The sequence below is a fragment of the Carica papaya genome, chromosome 2, assembly GCF_054855325.1.
Source record: "Carica papaya isolate Zhongbai chromosome 2, ASM5485532v1, whole genome shotgun sequence".
Taxonomy (NCBI): Eukaryota; Viridiplantae; Streptophyta; class Magnoliopsida; order Brassicales; family Caricaceae; genus Carica; species Carica papaya.
Genome location: NC_142310.1, coordinates 19,600,254 through 19,619,615, shown reverse-complemented (window position 1 = coordinate 19,619,615; position 19,362 = coordinate 19,600,254). Strand labels below are relative to the sequence as shown.

The window sequence follows — 19,362 nt, the reverse complement described above, 5'->3', positions numbered from 1 at the left end:
TTACGATTCATGTGACGGAGTGAATGATAATATTTATGCAGTAGAATCAAACTTTAACAAATCCCTTACAAATATATATATAATGTTCCAACTACATACATCACTAAGGCCAGAAGTTGCTACAAAATACAAAACATAAATGTCACTTCTTTCACTATGCTACTGGAGTTCATCAGAGTACGGGAATAGTCATGCATTCAGACTTGTGGATTTATGGGATCCTCATAGACTTCCAATGTAGGTCTGCCTGCGGTTTCTCATTTCCTTCTTCATATAGGGGATGAAAAAAGTAAGTTTCATATGCTTAATAAAGAAAACAATATTAAATTAATATCGTAAAATTTCAAAAGTTTATTAATTTTTTCTCATCGTTTATCTTTCTTATTTACCTAACTCATCATTAGAAAAAAGAGCCATTTATTTAAATATAAAAATAGTACGTTAGCATAGAAAATCAAATATACATATATCATGCCATATTATAAAGAAAATCAAATAACTCATGAAATGCAAAGATTTTTCATGTCATACATCGCAAAATCGTTAAAGACTTCAATCTCTGAAAGCAGATATAGATTTTGGACCGCTCAAGTGGAATGACCAGATCAGATACGATATGAAAATTGCTCAGGCCCACTTCTGCCTGGCCAAATCATGGTACAATCTATGATCACGGCTGTACCAACCATACTAGTACTAACAAATATCTATAGTCACGACATTACTTAGTCATGGATGACCCTTACAAATAGTGCGATACCACTCTCGCCAGATGGCACACTGTCATCTACTAGGAATGGTTATCTTACGTCTTTTCAGACCAGATAGGGGAGGAGAAAATAGATGCCCCGAAGGGTAAGGGGAACAGATATCCCTCATAGATAAAAAAGTTAACAAGGCACTTAATACAATATGAATGTCAATACAGATACACTTCAGACCATACAAGCTTAATTCCACCTTTCTCTTTTTCTTTTCTTTTTACTTTTACTATTACGGACTATATATTATATATATTACAAGCAAATTCATCAAGTGTTAGTAATTCACATAACATGCTTGAAAATCAAAACAATTCGACTTATTTGAACACAGAGGCATGCAAAACAGACAAAATAACAATTATATTCAATTACTTATATAAAAATACTCCTTAAGACATCGAAAATAATACTATATTCTTTACCAAAACCTTAATGTTTTCTTCTTTATCGTTTTTCCTTCTTTCTCTTCTTCTCTCACTAAGTTACTATCTCTCTCTCTCTCTCTCTCTCTCTCTCTCAACCTTTGAAAAATAGAAAAAATAGAAGTGTGGATAGGAAGGGAAGGGCAAAGGCAATTTATAGAACTTTAAAACCGTTGGATTCGCGCAAAATAGAGAAATTTGGTAAATGAGAGGAGAAGAGATTTTTGACACGAAAAACGAGGGAATAAAATTTCCTCCATTGGCGGCAATAACATGCCGCTCAAAGCAGCGGCGGTGCACTTCCTGATGTGACAGTGCCCGATCGGTGCGCTGCAGGCTAGCCTGTAGGCGCATAGGCCTATTGCCACACGCGCAGGGGCTAGCCTGCGCACGCGTAGGATCTAGGCGTACTGGGTGCTGCGCGAGCAGGACCTAGGCCTACTGGGCGCCGCGCAGGACTACTGTGCGTAGGCCCCAGGCGGACAAGGCCTGTCTGCGGAGGCCCCAGGAGGGACAGACGGCGCGTGCACAGTGTGCGGTGCCAATCTGTGTGCTAAGTGACGCGCGAACGGCCCACCTACGAGCGACAGGATGGGTGCGCAGGTCTTGACCAGCACCATACGCGGAAGGGAAAGGGACGCACACGATGTGCGCACATCTCGTGCATGTGTGTGGATGGCGCGCACGCCCCATGACCACTGTGCGGGCATACGCGCACGCACAGTGCCCAGCATCTACACGGGCAAATTACTTTATCGCGGGATTTTTTCCACAAGCAGGTTTTCTCCCATCTTGCCGTTTTTCAATTTTTTTTCTAAATTTTCCTTTTGAAATAAAGCAAGATAAAATAAAATAAAATAAAAATCAAAATAAATCAAAATCATGAATTTCGAAAAATATTAACCAGCATAAATTAATTTAAGTTTAAGAGGGCCAAAGGCCCAAATAAATAGATTTTTTCATTCATTTTAGCGCAGTGATAGGCAGAGTATTACACCTCCCCCACGAGAGATAGAGTTTTCCATCGATCTCCTTCTAAGAACCCAACCCATCTCAAAACTTGCTGAACTTGAACACCAGCTTTCTGAGCTTCTTGGACAAAGATTCATACGCCAAACCATTCTCCTTGGGGTGCCCGAGTACTATTTATAAAGAAAAAGGGCGGTTCCCTTAGTTATGCATCGATTACAGAGAGCTCAATCGAGTGACTGTAAAAAGTAAGTACCATTTGCCCCGTATTGATGATCTCTTCAATTAGTTGCAAGGTGCTATGATTTTCTTGAAGATTGATATCAGATCAGGGCATTACAACTTGAGAGTGAAGGAAGAAGATATCCCTAAGACAACATTTTGATGTTGGTACAGTCAGTATGAGTTCAAGGTTATATCCTTTGGATTGACTAATGCCCCTGCTGCTTTCATGGATCTTATGAACAGGGTTTTCTAGCATGCATTAGATCAATATGTCATCCTGTTCATCGATGATATCCTAGTGTACTCGAAGAACCGTGAAGAACATGTAGACCATTTGTTCGATGTATTAAAGACCTTTCGTTGGAATCACTTGTATATAAAATTCAGCAAATGTTCTTTTTGGTTGGATCAAATTTTTTCTTTTTATTATATGATTTTTGGCGAAGGAATTTCTGTTGATCCTTCTAAAGTTGAAACTTTAATTAATTAGAGTTGACCAACCAATGTTGTCGAGGCACACAATTTCTTTGGTTTGGCCTGCTATTACCAGCGGTTCATCGATAGATTCTCTAACATTACAACTCTTTTGACCCACCTTACCAGGAAGGGTGTAGCTTTTATTTTGGATGAAGAATGTGAAGATAGTTTTGTTAAACTGAAGTATTACCTCACCTCCACTCCAATTTTGATCCTCCCCGATAGTCTTGGACGATTTTATGTTTTCTGTGATGCATCTCACGTGGGTTTGGAATATGTTTTCATGCAACACAGTCGGATAGTCGTTTATAGATCCAGACAACTAAAACCCTATGAGTATAATTACCACACAAACGACTTGGAGTTGGCTGCCATTGACTTTGCCCTGAAGATATGGCGCCACTATCTGTATGGCCAAACATTTGAAATTTATACTGATCATAAAAGTTAGAAATACATATTTTCTCAGAAAAAGCTTAATATGAGACAGAGACATTGGATGGACCTTCTGAAAGACTATGACAACAAAATCCTCTACCATCCCAGTAAAGGTAATGTGGTTTGACACTTTGAATCGGAAGGAATCTACTTTGTTGGCCCAGATGATGGCCTCCAGTTGGAAGCTAGTTGATGTAATGTAGGCACTCTGCCTCAATCATTATGGAAATGGTGCCTACCTCACCCAAATTCGGGTCTTGTCTTATCTTTTCATAAAGATTTGGGAAGCTCAGTCCACCGATCCAGAAATAACTCAAAATCTAAATAAGTTTACTTCTAACGAGTTTCCTAATTTCAGGCTCACAGATGATGGTTTGTGCCGATTCTAAGATCATGTTTGGGTTCCTACTGTGGTCAGGACAGATGTTTTAAAGGCTGCTCATGCATCTATGTTATCCATTCACCCTAGAATTACGAAGATGTACCGAGACTTGAGGTGCTAGTATTGGTGGCCTGGAATAAAAAAGATATTGTTGACTATGTTTCCTGATGTCTTACTTGTCAGTGAATTAAGGCCAAGCATCAGAGACCTGACAGTTTATTGTAAGGGCTCCCTATTCTAAAATAGAAGTGAGAACATGTGACCATGGATTTTGTCACCAGTTTTCACAGAATCTATGCCCATTTCCTACCTATCAAAACAACAGACTCCACTAGTAAGTTAGCCCGTCACTATGCCAAGGAGATTGTTTGACTCCACATTATTCCCTCTTCGATTGTTTCAAACAGAGACCCTCGATTTACCTCCCATTTTTTGGATAGTTTTCAGGAAGTCCTTGGTTCAGAATTGTACTTCAGTACTGCCTATTACCCTCAAACTGATAGTCAATCTGAGCGTCTGCCTATTACCCTCAAACTGATAGTCAATCTGAGCGTACAATTCAAATGCTATAGGATATATTACGCACTTGTGTTCTCGACTTTAGTGGCAATTGGTATGTGTACCTTCCATTATGTGAATTTGCTTATAATAACAGTTATCATTCCAGCATCGGCATAGCTATATATGAAGCCCTGTATGATAGGTGTAACACCCTGAAAACCTTTGCACTTTTGGGAACCCCTATTTATTCGAGTCCTAAGGTCGGTTAAACTTTTTCAATATATCGTAATTTTTAATTTAGGATAAATATCTTATTTCGTATTTTAAATTTTATACTTTATTTAATTAAATAATTCTTAAAATTTATTATTTAATTTCGTCGTAGAAAAATTATATTTTTGTTGTTATTTAAAAATGATTTTCATATATGACATCTCAAATGCTAATTAAGGTATAAGGGTGCCATATACAGAAACAGATTACGAGTGCATAATAGTTAATTGTATACAGCAGAACAATTATTACAAATCCCTTATAAAATAAATAGTTTTTAGGAAGCCCTTGGTTCAGGATTGTTATTCAATACTGCCTATCACTTTCAAACTGATGGTTGGTCTGAGCATACAATTCAAATGCTAGAAGATATATTGTGTGCTTGTGTTCTGAATTTTGGTGACAATTGGTATGAGTACCTTCTATTATGTGAATTTTCTTATAACAACAGTTATCATTCTAACATCGACATGGCTCCATATAAAGTCTTGTATGATAGGCCCTGTCGTTTTCCAACCTGCTGGAATGAAGTTAAAAACCAGCATCATTTAGGACTAGATTGTATTCAAGAAACTATTGAGAAAGTCGCCATTATTCAGAAGCACCTCACCACCGCTTAGAGTCGTCAGAAGAGCTACGCTGACAACCGTAGGAGATCGTTGGAATTTGCTGTTGGCGACCATGTCCTTCTCAATATCTTTCCTTACAAAGGTAAAATGCAGTTTGGTAAGAAGGGAAAGCTGAGCCCTCGATATGTGGAACCTTTTATGATCATGGAACGTATCAGACCCATGGCATACCGCCTCGCTCTACCTCGAGTGTTTACAGGTTTGCATGTTTTTTTTCATGTCTCCATACTTATAAGGTACCACCCTAACCCTTCTCACATTATTCTTCACCAAGAAATGCAGGTACAATGACTTACAAGGAGTTTTTCGTGAAATCCTTAGTTGGACCGATAAAGTTTTGTGTAACAAAAGGATCTCGATAGTGAAGGCACAATGGCAGCTCCACACTCTAAAAAAGGCAACATGGGAGCTAGAGAAAGAAATGCAGGAGAAATTTCCTCATCTATTTGTAGCAAATTTAGATGACCAAATTTTTTAAAGGTGAGGGGGAATGTAACACCTTGAAACCTTTGCGTTAAATTGTTATTTAAAAAATCTATTTATTCGGTCCCTAAGGTCATTAACTCTTTAATTTTATATTTTGATTTTTAAATAAAATCGAGTTTAAAATTTAAAATGTTATATTTTATGAACAAATTTATTTTCTACATAATTATTTTACTTATTTATGTATTTGTTTATTTATTTTATTTATTAGTTTTGAAAATTTTAGGAAAAATAAAGAAGGAAAACAACAAAAAAATCCCGCGGGAAGGGTTGCGAGAATTTTTTCCCCGCGTGTGCACGACCATCACGGAACGGGCGCCTATGCGCATGTCCCATCCACGTGGGGCACGAGGCACGCAGTCTACTTGTCACATCGAGTGCAAATGTCGCCATTTGGGGGGGAATGCACTGCCGCTCGACCGGCGAGCCGCCACTATTTGTGTAGCACAACTTCGGTCCCCGAGCCACCGTCACATTGCCATCGTCCCATTGGCTGTCTGTTAGTCACATTCACCAGTCATCGCATCATGTCGGTCTCTTTTTCCCCTCCCTCTCTCCTCACAAATTTGCACTACTTGGTAGAAATCCAACGATCCTCTCTTTTTATAAATAGGGACCTCCTCCACAACTCCTTCATCACTCCATCTTTATTCTTCCATTCACCAAAGTAATTCTTAAGAGAGATAGAGCTAGAGAAAGAGAAAGAAAGAATAGAAGGAAGAAAAAATAAAAATACTTCAAGTGTTCGACAAGGAAACTTGGTGGTTTTTTTGCACATTCTAAGGATTATTTTTAAATTAATAAAAAGAACATTGCATAAATATGAGATGTCTTGTTACATGTTTAATTATTGCTATATTTTAAATATGTTTTAAGTAAATATTCTACGATATTGCATGATTTACATTGTTCTACCAAGTTAATAAATAAACGTGATGTATGATGGCATTATAAGTGATGATGAAGCATGATGTTATTTGACGAACATGAGAAAGGGATTATGGCTTTTTGCATGCATAATATTTAAATTTACATGACCTATTAGGCTTTTTATCTCAGAGGGGTTCTGTTTCAACCTCTATCTAGTCTGAAAAGATGTGAGATGACCACTCTCTATGGATGATTGCGTACCCTCTAACAAGAATGGTGATGCGATATGATTGTCGGGGTTACATTTGGCGACGTACGGCCCCAACTATAGTTTACATATAGGGGACCACTATGGTTGGCACAGGCGTGGTCATAGAATGTGTCATGGTTTAGTAAATTGAAAATGTATTATGGTTTAGCAAGCCGTAAATATGCTGAAAGTGATATGAAATGAATTAGTCATTCACAATGGTAGTCAGGAATCTATATTGCCCTCAATAAATAGAGGTCGGAACAGCTTTGTGCGAAAAGTAAATAAAAGATGAAATGAAAGCATGATATGAAATTATTTCTTTGATTTTCTTTAATTTACATGATATGATTATATGATGGATATGATTGATTTAACGTTGACATTTTTTAAAACAAAATAAAATATTTTCTTTATTAAAATGGCCTCGCGTGCTTGATTCCCAATGGTAAGAAGATAAGGTATTATTCTAAGTTAATTACTTTTAAAATCTTAGCAATATCATTTAAATACTACTTTCTTTACTGAGTATATGAAACTAACCTCTTTTCATACCCCCACTTCAAATGACGACAATAGTGAATCCACTAGTTGACCTGCCCATTGAAGCCTTTAAGGATAATGTGGATCCATGAACCGTTACGAGTATATATTGTCTCGCACTCTGATGAGTTCAATTTTTGAAGAGGCTTGTATTTATCTTATTTCGCCTCAGTATTATAAGATCGGCACTCAAACTTATTTTGTAAGGGATGTGTAATATATTTATTCCGCTGCATATAAGTATTTTAAATGCACTCGTATCTGTTTTTATATCTGACACCCTTATACTTTAATTAATATTTGGAATGTCACAATCTATCTATTGACCTGCCCCTTTATCTTTATCTGGATCCATTTGTGGATCCATAGTGTGTTAAGTGCGAATATGTGCATTACTCTAGACATTACCCTTTTGTAATGATAAAAGTGGCTATAACATGTTTGCAATTATTTTTATAGCTAACTTCTTTGCCTCAAAAGTGTAATTATAGTATTATTTTTGTAAGGAATGAACGGAGCTTCCACATTGTATTCAATTATATTTGCACTCATTTTTGCTTTGTATTGGACGTCGCTTTCCACCGGGTGGCAAGGTGTCACATCAGTGATCATAACTGTGATAGTAAGCAAGAAGAATTAGCCCGAGTAGCTGACAATAAGGAGAGCATCTTATAGCTCGTAAAGAGGGATGTGTTTGTAATCTAAAAGGCCTTGAATATATAAGTAAAGTTATAGTGTACATTAATAATAAGAGGGAGAACATCTTCCATTTTAGGTACCTCATGAACAAGAAGGTCTCTACCGTGATAATTGATAGAGGGACCTGCACTAATGTAGCCAGCACTCTAGTTATGAAGAAGGTAGGGTTGTCTTGTACAAAGCACCCTCAACCCAAATAACCTACACTAGCTAGGTGACAGTAAGGATGACAATGTCACTAAACAAGTCCTAGTTCCACTCTCGATTAGTAACTATAAGGATGAAGTACTACGTGATGTGGTCCCTATGCACGCAAGAAATATATTATTGGGATTACCTTGGCAGTATGACCGAAACATTACCCATGATTGGGGAAAGAACCAATATTCCCTATGCTTGAATGGTTCAACCCACGTTCATATGTCATTATCAACCCATGTCCATATGTCGTTATCGCGAAAGGAGGTATATGAAGACTAGCTTAAACTCAAGAAATCCCATGATGAATTTATTAGACGAACAGAGGGGGAAAGTAAAGTTCAAATGGAGATCAAAAAGAATGATTTTGTGTAACATTATCCTGGTATGTCACTATACATGGTGGATTACTTGACCCAAACATTAGTTTCTTTATCTTTACAGGAAGTAAGTACCAACACTCTGGATTCGAGTACGAATACTTTCAAAGGGGAAGATGATGTGATAAGAAGCAAGGGGAAATTTTGTGATTAATAAGAGGAAGGGCATGTCCACAATGATAGGAAGTGTTCATACCATAGTATGCTTCCAGAAGACACTAAGAAGTCCCCTCGAGCAGAAACGTGACATCTTGATGCCAATATGGGCACCAACATCTATTAAATAAAATATATAATATACGAAAAAATCACATCTCTTACAATTAATGCAAAGTAGTATCACTGAGGCAAATGGTTAATGTCCATCAAAAATAGCATGAGCACACCCACTCTTCTACATTCACTTAAAACAACACCCTTTCATGATTTTTCACAAAATTACCTTCTAAATGCTTTTAGAAAACCAATTATTTGTATCCAATAAACTGCCACTATTCTTACCTCGATGGAGACCAAGTCTGAAGTGAAACACACGAGCCATTTATCCCCAAACATCAAAGAATTTTTTGCAACACGCCATGACAACGTCTGCAGAGTTGAGTGAGTTGCAGATGATACTGTAGTGTTTTGAAGAGAATCCACTACATGCAACCATTGAGCTAGGTTCCTAACACATAAATATATCAGTAAACACTTACTGATTGAAAGGAAACTGAAGGAGAAATGCAGGAAAGACAAGAAAAGCTCACCTATTTGCAGTAGGCGTTTGGTTGACAGTAGCAGGGGAACGCTTCTGTTTGAAGCTTGCTGCTTGACTTGAGAGGCTAGATTTGCATGAAGAAGATGATTAAAAGTACGAAGAAGAAGAAACAAAGCTCTAAAAGAGAAAGAAGTTCACCTTAAGTCTAAAAGAAAACGATTCCTCCTCTGCAACACACCAGTGTAGCAATAGCCGCGTTGGACAATTTCTGGGTTGAATCCACAGGTTCTAGGATGATTACACAGCAAGGATTCAATTAAGAGCCATCCTAGGACCTAACGTAATTATTCTTAATCTAGAAATTGAATAAAACCAAAAAGGAACAGCTATATAAAACAAATGAAAGAAGTGGCACCTGAAACAATCCCTCCTTGAGTTTTTTTTTATTGTCGAGGGGACTCTGTCGAACCTAAAAGGAGATTTATGAAGTTGGGTTAAAATGGACAATGTGAGGGACGAAAAGAATGTCTAAAATACCAAAAAAATAGTAGAAGAAGGCTTACCTCGCACGAGAAGAAGCCATGCTTCCCACTGCACTGCTCGCACGCACACGTAACCCCACTCCCTGGGTTTCTCTCCTAAAACCTAACTGTTTCTCTAAACTCTGTCTAATTCACCTCTGTTGCTCACTCTCGACTTTCTCTTTAACTCACCGAAGGAAATGGAAGAAGCAACAAAACGAAGTGGAAGGCTTCTAAGTGGAATCTGGTGGAATGGGAACCATTGGATTGCATGCAATACAATTAGGCCATTGAAGAGGAAAATGGGCGACAGCTCGGTGAAAGGAAGCCTGACACAGTGACAACTGACAGGAAAGGTGGTCAGTATCTGCTGCCACAAAATGGACAATTGGATTTCACTCACGAAGGAAGTTGAAAGCTGTCAAGTTAAAGTCCCACATTTGACACGCCCACAGTAAGCCTTGTCCAAGGGTAAGCTCAGAACAAAGTACACCTACGGGCAACTTCGCTGTTTTGCCCGCATGTTCATTGCTGTGGGAAAATGATTCGCTTCCCTTGGCCAAATTCAAGCATAAGGAGTGTGGGCTGAAAGGAACATTTGCCTACGTGCCCGTAAAGTCCAAGGCTTCCTCGCAGGTTGGGAATTCTTCCCCTCTCGTGACTTGGCCTAGGAAGACATTGCAGGTTGGCGAACATGCTCCCTTTCCCATGACCCTTGCTCAAGGTGTATGTGTGGAGTCCGCAGGTTGAGGGAAAATTTTCTCTTCCCTTGAACTCCCCACCTAGGGTATTACCTTTCAGAGCTAGGAAAATTTCTTCCCCTCGCGGGTTGAGGACTTCTCTTCGCACTCAAAAACCCCAAATAGTTAACTTAGAAATCTTTGTATTCAAATGTCGTGCTTTTAAATTTGTGTTTTAGTAAATTACGACCTTTAATGTTAATTTTAATTTTAATTGGTATCTAAAATTTTATCACACTTGGATTTATTTTTAATTTTAATTTTAAAATTATTTATTTTTATTTATTTTGCACAAGATTTTTTTGAAAAATTTTAAGAAAAAAAGTAAAACAAAAAAGAAAAAAATCATAGAAAGAAAAACCCCGTGAACTTGCTTGTTGTTAGTTGCACAAGTGGGGTTGTCACATCATAAATGTGACTGCACGTATGCCTTCGCGCATGTGCAGGCTCTCACTTCGACGTGATAGCACACACGCAAGCCTACGCACAAGAAAAGGTTGTTGCGTCAGGCCGCCTGCGCACGGCTACGTGATCCTACACATTATGTAGGCTGTCCTACCAGTTTGCAATGCACAGATCTGTGCGTGCACCTAATCACTTGGTGACCGATTAAGGGATGGATGTCCGTCTATCTGTCAGATCTGGCCATACGGGCGTGTATAACTGCCACATGGCGCGTATGCACGATGCATATGGGTAGCCGATTGGCCACTTGGTCAATCGACTGCCACCGATTGCCTATGCGATTTGACGGCCCCCGTTCGCCTAGAAAACCTATTTAAAGGTCCTCTTCCTTCCTTTCTCTTCACACATTTCTTCTTCATTTTCTAGAGAGAATTTAAAGAAAATTTTAAGAGAGTCAAGTGATACCAAGAGTTTGGATTTCTTCATACGATTTATAAATTCCAGAGTAATCTTTCCATCTTGCCCTATTAACACATCAAAAAACTTAAAGATTTTGGTAAGAGATTTCTTAGTATTTTCTCGTACATTTCTAAACGAATTTTTAGATAATCAATTTATGACTATCTATTTGTCTTGATACATGAAATTGAATATCATTTATCGATTATTTGATACGATTAAATATATATGTTTGTAATATTCCTCAAAATAAAAAAGCATATTGAGATCAAACTCTAAAAACTATTGATGTGTATGTGCGAATTTGGCCCTCTGCCTTACCTTTGGGTGATGACGGAAAGGGTTATTCTATTGAGTCTCGGTTTGAGAAGGTGACCCAATGGCGAAGTGTAACACTTCGAAAATCTTCGTGCTTAATTTGTAACAGGAACCCCTATTTATTCTGACCCTGAGGTCATTTAAACTCCTTAATATTTCGTATTTTAAATTTTTGCATGAATTTTATATTTTGTATTTTAATTTTGTATTTTATTTGGTCAAATAATTACCAAATTTATTTATTTTATTTTTATCGTAGGAAAATCATATTTTTAAAAATTTAAATAAAAATATTTCAGGAAAAAAAGAGAAAAACGACGAAAATCCCGCAGGAATGCCTGCAAGAAAAATCCCACCTGTAAGGGCTCCGCGTGTCACACGTGTTTACATGTGCACAACCAGCATTGGACGTGCGCACTATGCACTCGTCCTATCCATGCGGGGCAAGGGGCATGGTATGCGCGCCCTGCACATGCACCATCTTCGTAGTATGCCTGCGGTGTGCAGAAGGCTAGAGCAATGTGTGCTGCATCGAGCAGAGCGCGCTGCTAGTTTGGGCGATGTGCCATCGTTGCTTGGGTGACATGCCACCGTCATTTAGGTGGCGTGCCTCCAGCTTTCACGTTGCCGTCACATTGCGTCTTCCATTCATCGGTCCCATCCGTTGGTCATCACATCCTACTTTTTCAATTGACTTTGTCTCTCCTTACCAGATTTTGCCACTTGGTGCAAATCCAACAGTCCCCATTTTTTATAAATAGAGACTCTCCTTCACCATTTCCTCAACACTTTAATTTCCATTCTTCCACCAAAGAGTTTTAGAGAGAGAGGGAGTGATCTAGAGAGAGAGAAGAGAGAATGAGAAGAAGAAAAGGTGTAGGACAACATCAAGGTTTTGGTAAGAAATTTATTATTTACTTTTAAACATCCTAAGGAGTATTTCTAGATTAAAATTAACAAGATTAAATTAAATAGTTACATGATTTAATATATATGCTTAAAATGAAGTAATTTTACATGTTAATGTATGTTTTAAGATCGTATATGAACTTATAAGTTTGCATGTGTAGTTTAAATGATTTAATGCTTAACATATACATTTATATATTAAGAAAATAAGGATGGAAAAATGATTAAGAGTGAAATGATGTATAGACACATGAAAAATGTATTAGCATTGGCATGCATAATTCATAAAGTATTTCGTTAGGTATTTTATCTCTGAGGGATTTCTGTTTCTCCTCCCATATAATCTCAAAAGACGTGAGAGGACGACTCCCTATGGATGATGGTGTACCCTTTGACGAGAGTGGTGACGCAATATGATTGGATCATCTTTGGTGAAGTATAATTGTGACCATAGTTAACATGTAGGACCATTGTGGTTGGTGCAGTCATGGTCATAGATCGTGTCATGATTTGGCAAGCCGTAAATGTATTGTTAGTTTGCTAAGTTGCAAATTGCTGTTATAAATTAAATGAATTGGTCATTCTATATGGGTAGTCGAGAATCCATATTGCCCTTAGTAGATAGAAGTCGGAACGACTTTACCCGAAGAATAAAATGAAAGATAGTGCATATCATCATTTGTTTTATTTTTTTATTTTCAGCATGCTTGATTTGATTGATATGATATGACTATGATATGATGGTTATGATGTTTTCTTTAATAAAATAAATTATTTTCATAATTAATAAAGGACCCTGACATTACTATTGATGGTAAGTGATGATAGTACGTTTAATTACTTTTGAAATCTTATGATGTTATTTAAATATTATTTTTCTTATTGAGTATATGGAACTTACTCATTTCCATGCCATCCACCAGATGAGGAAGATAGTGAGGAACCAATTACTGACCTACCCCTTGAAGTCTTTGAGGATCCCGTAGATCCATGAACCTTTATGAGTGTATGATTTGTCTCGCATTTTGATGAGTCCATTTACATAATGATAGAAGTGGCTCTATTTTGTATTTTGTTATTTTGTATTTTATCGCCACTTCTGCCCTCAGTTTTAGTTATGTAATTAAGAACTCATTTATTTTATAAGGGATTGTAAATATTACTCTACTGCATAATTTATCTATTATGCACTCATAATCTGTTTTTGTATCTGACACCCTTATCCCTTAATTGGAATTTAGGATGTCACAAATGGTATCAAAGTAGTTACGTAGAATAATTCCTTATAACTAAGATACTTAGAAAATATATTATCTTTCAAAAACTAGACCACCAACTCGTGTCTTCCTTTTCTTTTGTAGGAATGATGCAAGGGAGACCTTCTGTAAAGCATACCAAAAGACCTTAGGCCCAGGATCATCTGACCAGGGTCGATTTTACAAAACTCTTCTGAACCATCCAGGGTTTAACTGCAGTTGTAGGACAAAATCAAGCCAACCCTTGCTAACATCCTCCTACTCCTGACTACTAACCAGTTGAAAGGTTTATCTCTTACAACATAGCAGAGCTTAGAAAACTTAACCCACTTATTTTGAAGGAGGCCTCGAACCCTTAGTAGCAAAAGCTTGGATCCTATAGTGCCTTCATGCTAACTGATGAAGTCGAACATTGGTGGTGACTTAAAAAGGAAGCCTACTTAGCTTTACCACTTGAGAGGTTTTCTGAATGCGTTATTTAAGAACTTTTTCCTAGTCTATATCTGAGAGAAGGAGGAGGAATTTCAGGACCTATGCTAGGAAAACTTTATGGTTGCCCAATATGTAGCATGATTTGTCTATTTGTCAAGATTTACCCGATTAATAGTCACCCTTAAGAGTTGCAAAGCTAGGAAGTTTTTGAACGGCTTTTGTACCGATATCTACGATCAGGTTGCGATGCTAAAACCCAACTTGTATGCCGAGGTGCTAGAATATGTCTAGTTGGTCGAAGGCCTTATCTCGACTAGGCACCAATGCATCGCCTAAGTCCGTACCCAACAACAATAACACCAACCCCAACAACCCAGAAAGAAGACTGTTTGACCCAGTTAGTAGCCACCTTGATAAACAAACCCGAGTTGCCCCTCCCACTACTTTGCCTCTACCTACTGGATAACCTACTCGATTTTTCCAATCATGCCAGCATTGTGGTCACTTGCATAGTGATCAGCACTGTCGGTATTTGAACAGCGCCTGCTATAAATGCGAAAACACTAAACACTTTGTGAAGGACTACCCCAGCAGCCGAAGGACATGGCCAGACCAGTAGCTCAAGGTCATGTGTATCACCTTAATGAACCTGATGCCCTCACCACTCCTATCCTTATCCAAGGTATGTTTCCTATACATGACATTTCTACTAGAGCTCTGATTGATAAAGGTGCTACCCACTCTTTTATTTCTTGTTCATTTGCTTGTAAATTAGTTATTAGGTTTGAACTAGTAGAAACTCCCTCTAGGGATTTATTATAAGCTCATTGTGTATATAAAAATTATAAAATAAAAGTTTCAAAAGTAGAAATGTTAGTAGATATAGTACTTTTAGATTTTTCAATATTTGATGTTATCTTATGAATGAATTGGTTAGAGGAATATAAAACAATCATTACTTATGAAAGTAAAGTTGTAATCTTGTAATCACCAAAAATAAAATAAAAATATAGTTTTGCTATTATCTAACCTTTGAATAAACACGAATATAGATGTTGATATTACTATATACACTATTTCTACTATTTGTAACTTTCCGAAAGATCTACCTGGTCTGCCTACCCCATGGGAGATAAAGTTTTCTCTTGACTTGCTTCTTAGAACACAACCTATCTCAAAATCTGCCTATCACATGAGTCATACTGAGCTCACAGAATTAGAAAATTAGTTTTTCAAACATCTTGGTCAAAAATTCATCTGCCCCAATCATTCCCCATAGGGTGCCTCAGTGTTATATGTGAAGAAGAAAAACAACTCCCTCTGACTGTGCATAGATTATAGAGAACTCAACTGTATAACGATGAAAAGTAAGCATCTTTTCTCGTATTGATGACCTTTTCGATCAGTTGCAAGGAATTAAAATTTTTTCAAAGATCGATCTCAGATATGGATACTACCAGTTGCGGGTCAAAGAAGAAGATATTCCAAAAACTACATTCTTATGCCGATATAGTCTATATGAGTTCAAGGTTATGCCCTTTGGACTAACTAATGCCTCTGCCACTTTTATGGATCTTATGAATAGGATTTTCTAGCATATATTGAATCATCATTGATGATATTCTAATGTATTCTAAGAGCCCAGAAGAATACGCAGTCCATTTATCTCAGGCATTGGAGACCCTTTGTCAAAACCAGCTGCATACTAAGTTTAGCAAGTGCACTTTTTGGTTAGATCGAGTCTCCTTTTTTGGCCATGTAATTTCGGACAAAGGAGTTTCTGTGGATCCATCCAAAGTTAAAACAGTGATTAACAGGTTATTAACAGCAATTCATCAATAGGTTCTCCAAGATTGCAGCTCCATTGACCCGTCTCACCAGAAAGGGTGTACCTTTCATATAGGATTATGAATGTGATGAAAGTTTTGTTGAGTTAAAGTATCATCTCAGGTGTTAATTCTCTTCGACAATACTTGAAGATTTTAGGCTTACTATGATGCATCTCACGTAGGTTTAAGTTGTGTTTTGGTTGCTTATGGATCCAAACAATTGAAGTCTCGTGAGTGCAACTATGCTACTCACGACTTGGAGTTAATTGCCATAATCTTTGCCTTGAAGATATGGGCCCATTATTTGTACGGTCAGACATTTGAAATCTATCCTGACCACAAAAGTTTGAAATATATATTTTTGCAGAGAGAATTGAACATGAGATAGAGGCATTGGGTAAACCTCTTGAAAGACTACGATTATAAGATCATCTACCACCCCGATAGAGATAATGTAGCCGCAGATGTTCTGAGCTAGAAGGAGTCCGCTTTGTTGGTCCAAACCATGACCTCCAATTGAAAACTAGTCAATGCTATGTAGGCACTCTGCCTTAACCACTATGGCAATGGTGTCTATCTCGCACATATATGAGATTTGCCTAATATTTTCATGAAGATTTGAGCTCAGTCCACTGACCTAGAAATCACCAAAATTTTGAGTAAGTTTACTTCTGACGAGTTTCCTAATTTTAGGCTCATAAATTATAGATTTTATAGATTTCAGGATTGTATTTGGGTACCTATCGCTGTTAGAGCGAACGTTCTCAAGGCTACCCATGCCTCCAAACTGTCTATCCACCCTGGGTGCAGAAAGATGTACTGAGACCTAAAGCATCAATATTGGTGGTTTGAAATGAAGAAGGACATTATAAACTATGTCTCCCGATGCTTACTTGCCAACGAGTTAAAACAGAACATCAAAGACCTAACGGTTTGTTGCAAGGCCTCCCTATTCTGGAATAGAAGTAGGAGCATGTGATCATGGACTTTGTCACTGGTCTGCCTAGGACTTGTTCCTATCACAATGCAATATGGATCATTGTTGATAGGTTGACCAAAACCACCTATTTTTTACTAATCAGAATCACATATTCCACCAGCTGATTAGCCCGTCTGTACGTCAATGAAATTGTTCGACTCGACAACGTCCCCTTATCCATTGTGTCAGACTGAGATCCCTAGTTTACCTCCCACTTCTGGGACAACTTCCAAGAAGTACTTAGTTCGGGATTGTACTGCAGCACTATCTATCATCCCTAAACCGATTGTCAGTCTGAACGTACTATCCAGACACTAGAAGACATGTTGGGCATTTATATCCTTGACTTTGGTGATAATTAATATGAGTATCTTTTCCTGTATAATTTTTTTTATAATAACAATTATCATTCCAGCATCGGAATAGCTTCGAATGAAGCCCTGTACAGTAGGCCCTATCATTCTCCTACTTGTTGGAACAATGTAGGGAACCAACATCGTTTGGGACCTGATTTCATCCAGGAGACTATTAAGAAGGTTGCTATCATTCGAAGGAACTTAGCCACTGCCCAGAGTTGCTAGAAAAATTATGCCGACAACTATAAAAGACCTTTGGAATTTTTTGTTAGCGATCAAGTCTTCCTTAAGGTCTTCCCTTACAAGGGAAAAATGCAGTTCGAGAAGAAGGGAAACCTGAGCTCCCATTAGGTGGGACCTTTTCAAATCGTGGAATATGTTGGGCCTGTGCCTATCGCCTTGCTCTACCCTGAGAGTTTACGGGTCTATATGATGTTTTTTATTTCTCCATACTCAAAAGGTACTACACTGACCCTTCTCACATCATCCCTCACCAAGAGATGTAGGTTATAGCTAATATGGCATACAAGAACCTCCCTGCAAAAATTCTTAGTTAGAGTAATAAGGTTTTGCGCTACAAGAGGATTCCTATAGTGAAGGTGTAGTCGCAACACCTGTAACACCCCGTCCATCACTGTGCTTAAATGATTTGTAAACCCTATTTATTCGGGCCTTTGGCCATATTAAACTTAATTAATTTATTATACTTAATATTTATCATGATTCATAAATCTAGTTAATTTTTATTTAATTAGTTTTTATTTAAATTTATTTTATTTTAAATTATATTATTTAATTTTTATTTAGCTTATTTAAATTAATTATAAATAATGGAGAAAAATAAGAAAAACGACGAATCTGGAAGAAAATCTCGTGGGAAGACAAGTTTCCCATGTGGGTGTTGAGCACTGTGCAAGTGCACCTGCACGCATAGTAGCTGGGGGACGTCCGCACAACGTGCATGTCCCATCCACACACACGTGCCCATAGGACGTGCGCACAACACACAAGTCCCCTTCACGAGCATGGCATGGGGTCAAGACCTGCGCACGACAAGACGAGCGTAGGCAGGACATCCGTGTGTCACCTCGTGCACGAACAGGCACTGGACACTGTGCGCACGTTGTCTACGCAGCAAGCCTGCACGAATAGGCCCTTGCGCCTGGGGCCCATACGCAGTCGACCTACGTGTCCTGCGCCCAGTGCGTCAAGGACCTCCTCGCGCGGTAGGAGGCCTGTGCGCCTGCAGTGCACCAGTCGGGGCACTGCCACATGGGGAAGTGCACTGGCGCTGCGTTGGACGACGCACCGCCACCCCTCCTCCACCATTTTTCGGGTCGAGCATCTTTTTCTCCTCTTTCTTCACTGAATTTTGCCACTTAGCACGAATCAGACGATTCCAAAACTCTATAAATTTTTATTCCCCTTCCCTTCCTCTCCACACTTTTATTTTTCCATTTTTCAAGATTTAGAGAGAGACAGAGATAGTAGTCTAGTGAGAGAAGAAGAGAAAGAAAGGAGAATAGTGAAGGAGAAAATATCGGAGTTTCGGTAAGAAATCTAGTATTTTTTTTGACATTTTAAAGAGTATTTTTAGATAAACTAATTCAAAATAATTGTTATTTTGCCTGTTTTGTATGTCTCTAAGTTTAGATGAGTCGAATTGTTCTTATTTTCAAGCATGTTATTTGAATTGCAGACACTTGATGAATTTGCATGTAATAAATATAATATATAAACGGTAAAAGTAAAAAGTATAAAAGAAAAGAAAAAAGAAAGAAAAGTGAAATGAAGCTTGTATGGTCCGAAGTGTATCTGTATTGACAGGCATAATGTATTAAGTGTGTCGTTAGGCTTTTTATCTATGATGGGTATCTGTTCCCCTTGGCCTTTGGGGTATCTGTTTTTCACTCTCCTTTCTGGTCTGGAAAGATGTGAGAGGACCACTCCTA

The 19,362-nt window shown here is 38.0% G+C and overlaps 1 protein-coding gene across 2 annotated transcripts; it reads right to left on the bottom strand.

The window, feature by feature from the left end:
- Window positions 1-12: 12 nt before the first annotated feature.
- LOC110816400 (uncharacterized) lies at window positions 13-10,598 on the bottom strand. 2 transcript variants are annotated; one of them, XM_088213559.1, is made up of 6 exons: window positions 9,770-10,598; window positions 9,622-9,675; window positions 9,405-9,494; window positions 9,256-9,330; window positions 9,008-9,173; window positions 13-264 (listed from the first exon to the last, which is right to left on the bottom strand). In XM_088213559.1, the coding sequence occupies exons 1-6, from the start codon at window positions 9,787-9,789 to the stop codon at window positions 223-225; spliced, it is 447 nt and encodes a 148-aa protein (XP_088069685.1). In that variant the 5' UTR covers window positions 9,790-10,598; the 3' UTR covers window positions 13-222. The 2 variants fall into 2 exon arrangements, with proteins under 2 accessions (XP_088069685.1, XP_021900258.1); XM_022044566.2 differs by having other exon boundaries at window positions 13-267; window positions 9,770-10,592.
- Window positions 10,599-19,362: the final 8,764 nt, after the last annotated feature.

What these genes read in the sequence shown, in the direction of transcription:
- LOC110816400 (XM_022044566.2), bottom strand. Translation starts at nt 9,789, where the DNA reads ATGGCTTCTTCTCGTGCGAG. An exon ending in ATGGCTTCTTCTCGTGCGAG is followed by an intron (nt 9,676 to 9,769) that starts GTAAGCCTTCTT and finishes ATCTCCTTTTAG; the next exon opens with GTTCGACAGAGTCCCCTCGA. An exon ending in TCAAGGAGGGATTGTTTCAG is followed by an intron (nt 9,495 to 9,621) that starts GTGCCACTTCTT and finishes TAATCATCCTAG; the next exon opens with AACCTGTGGATTCAACCCAG.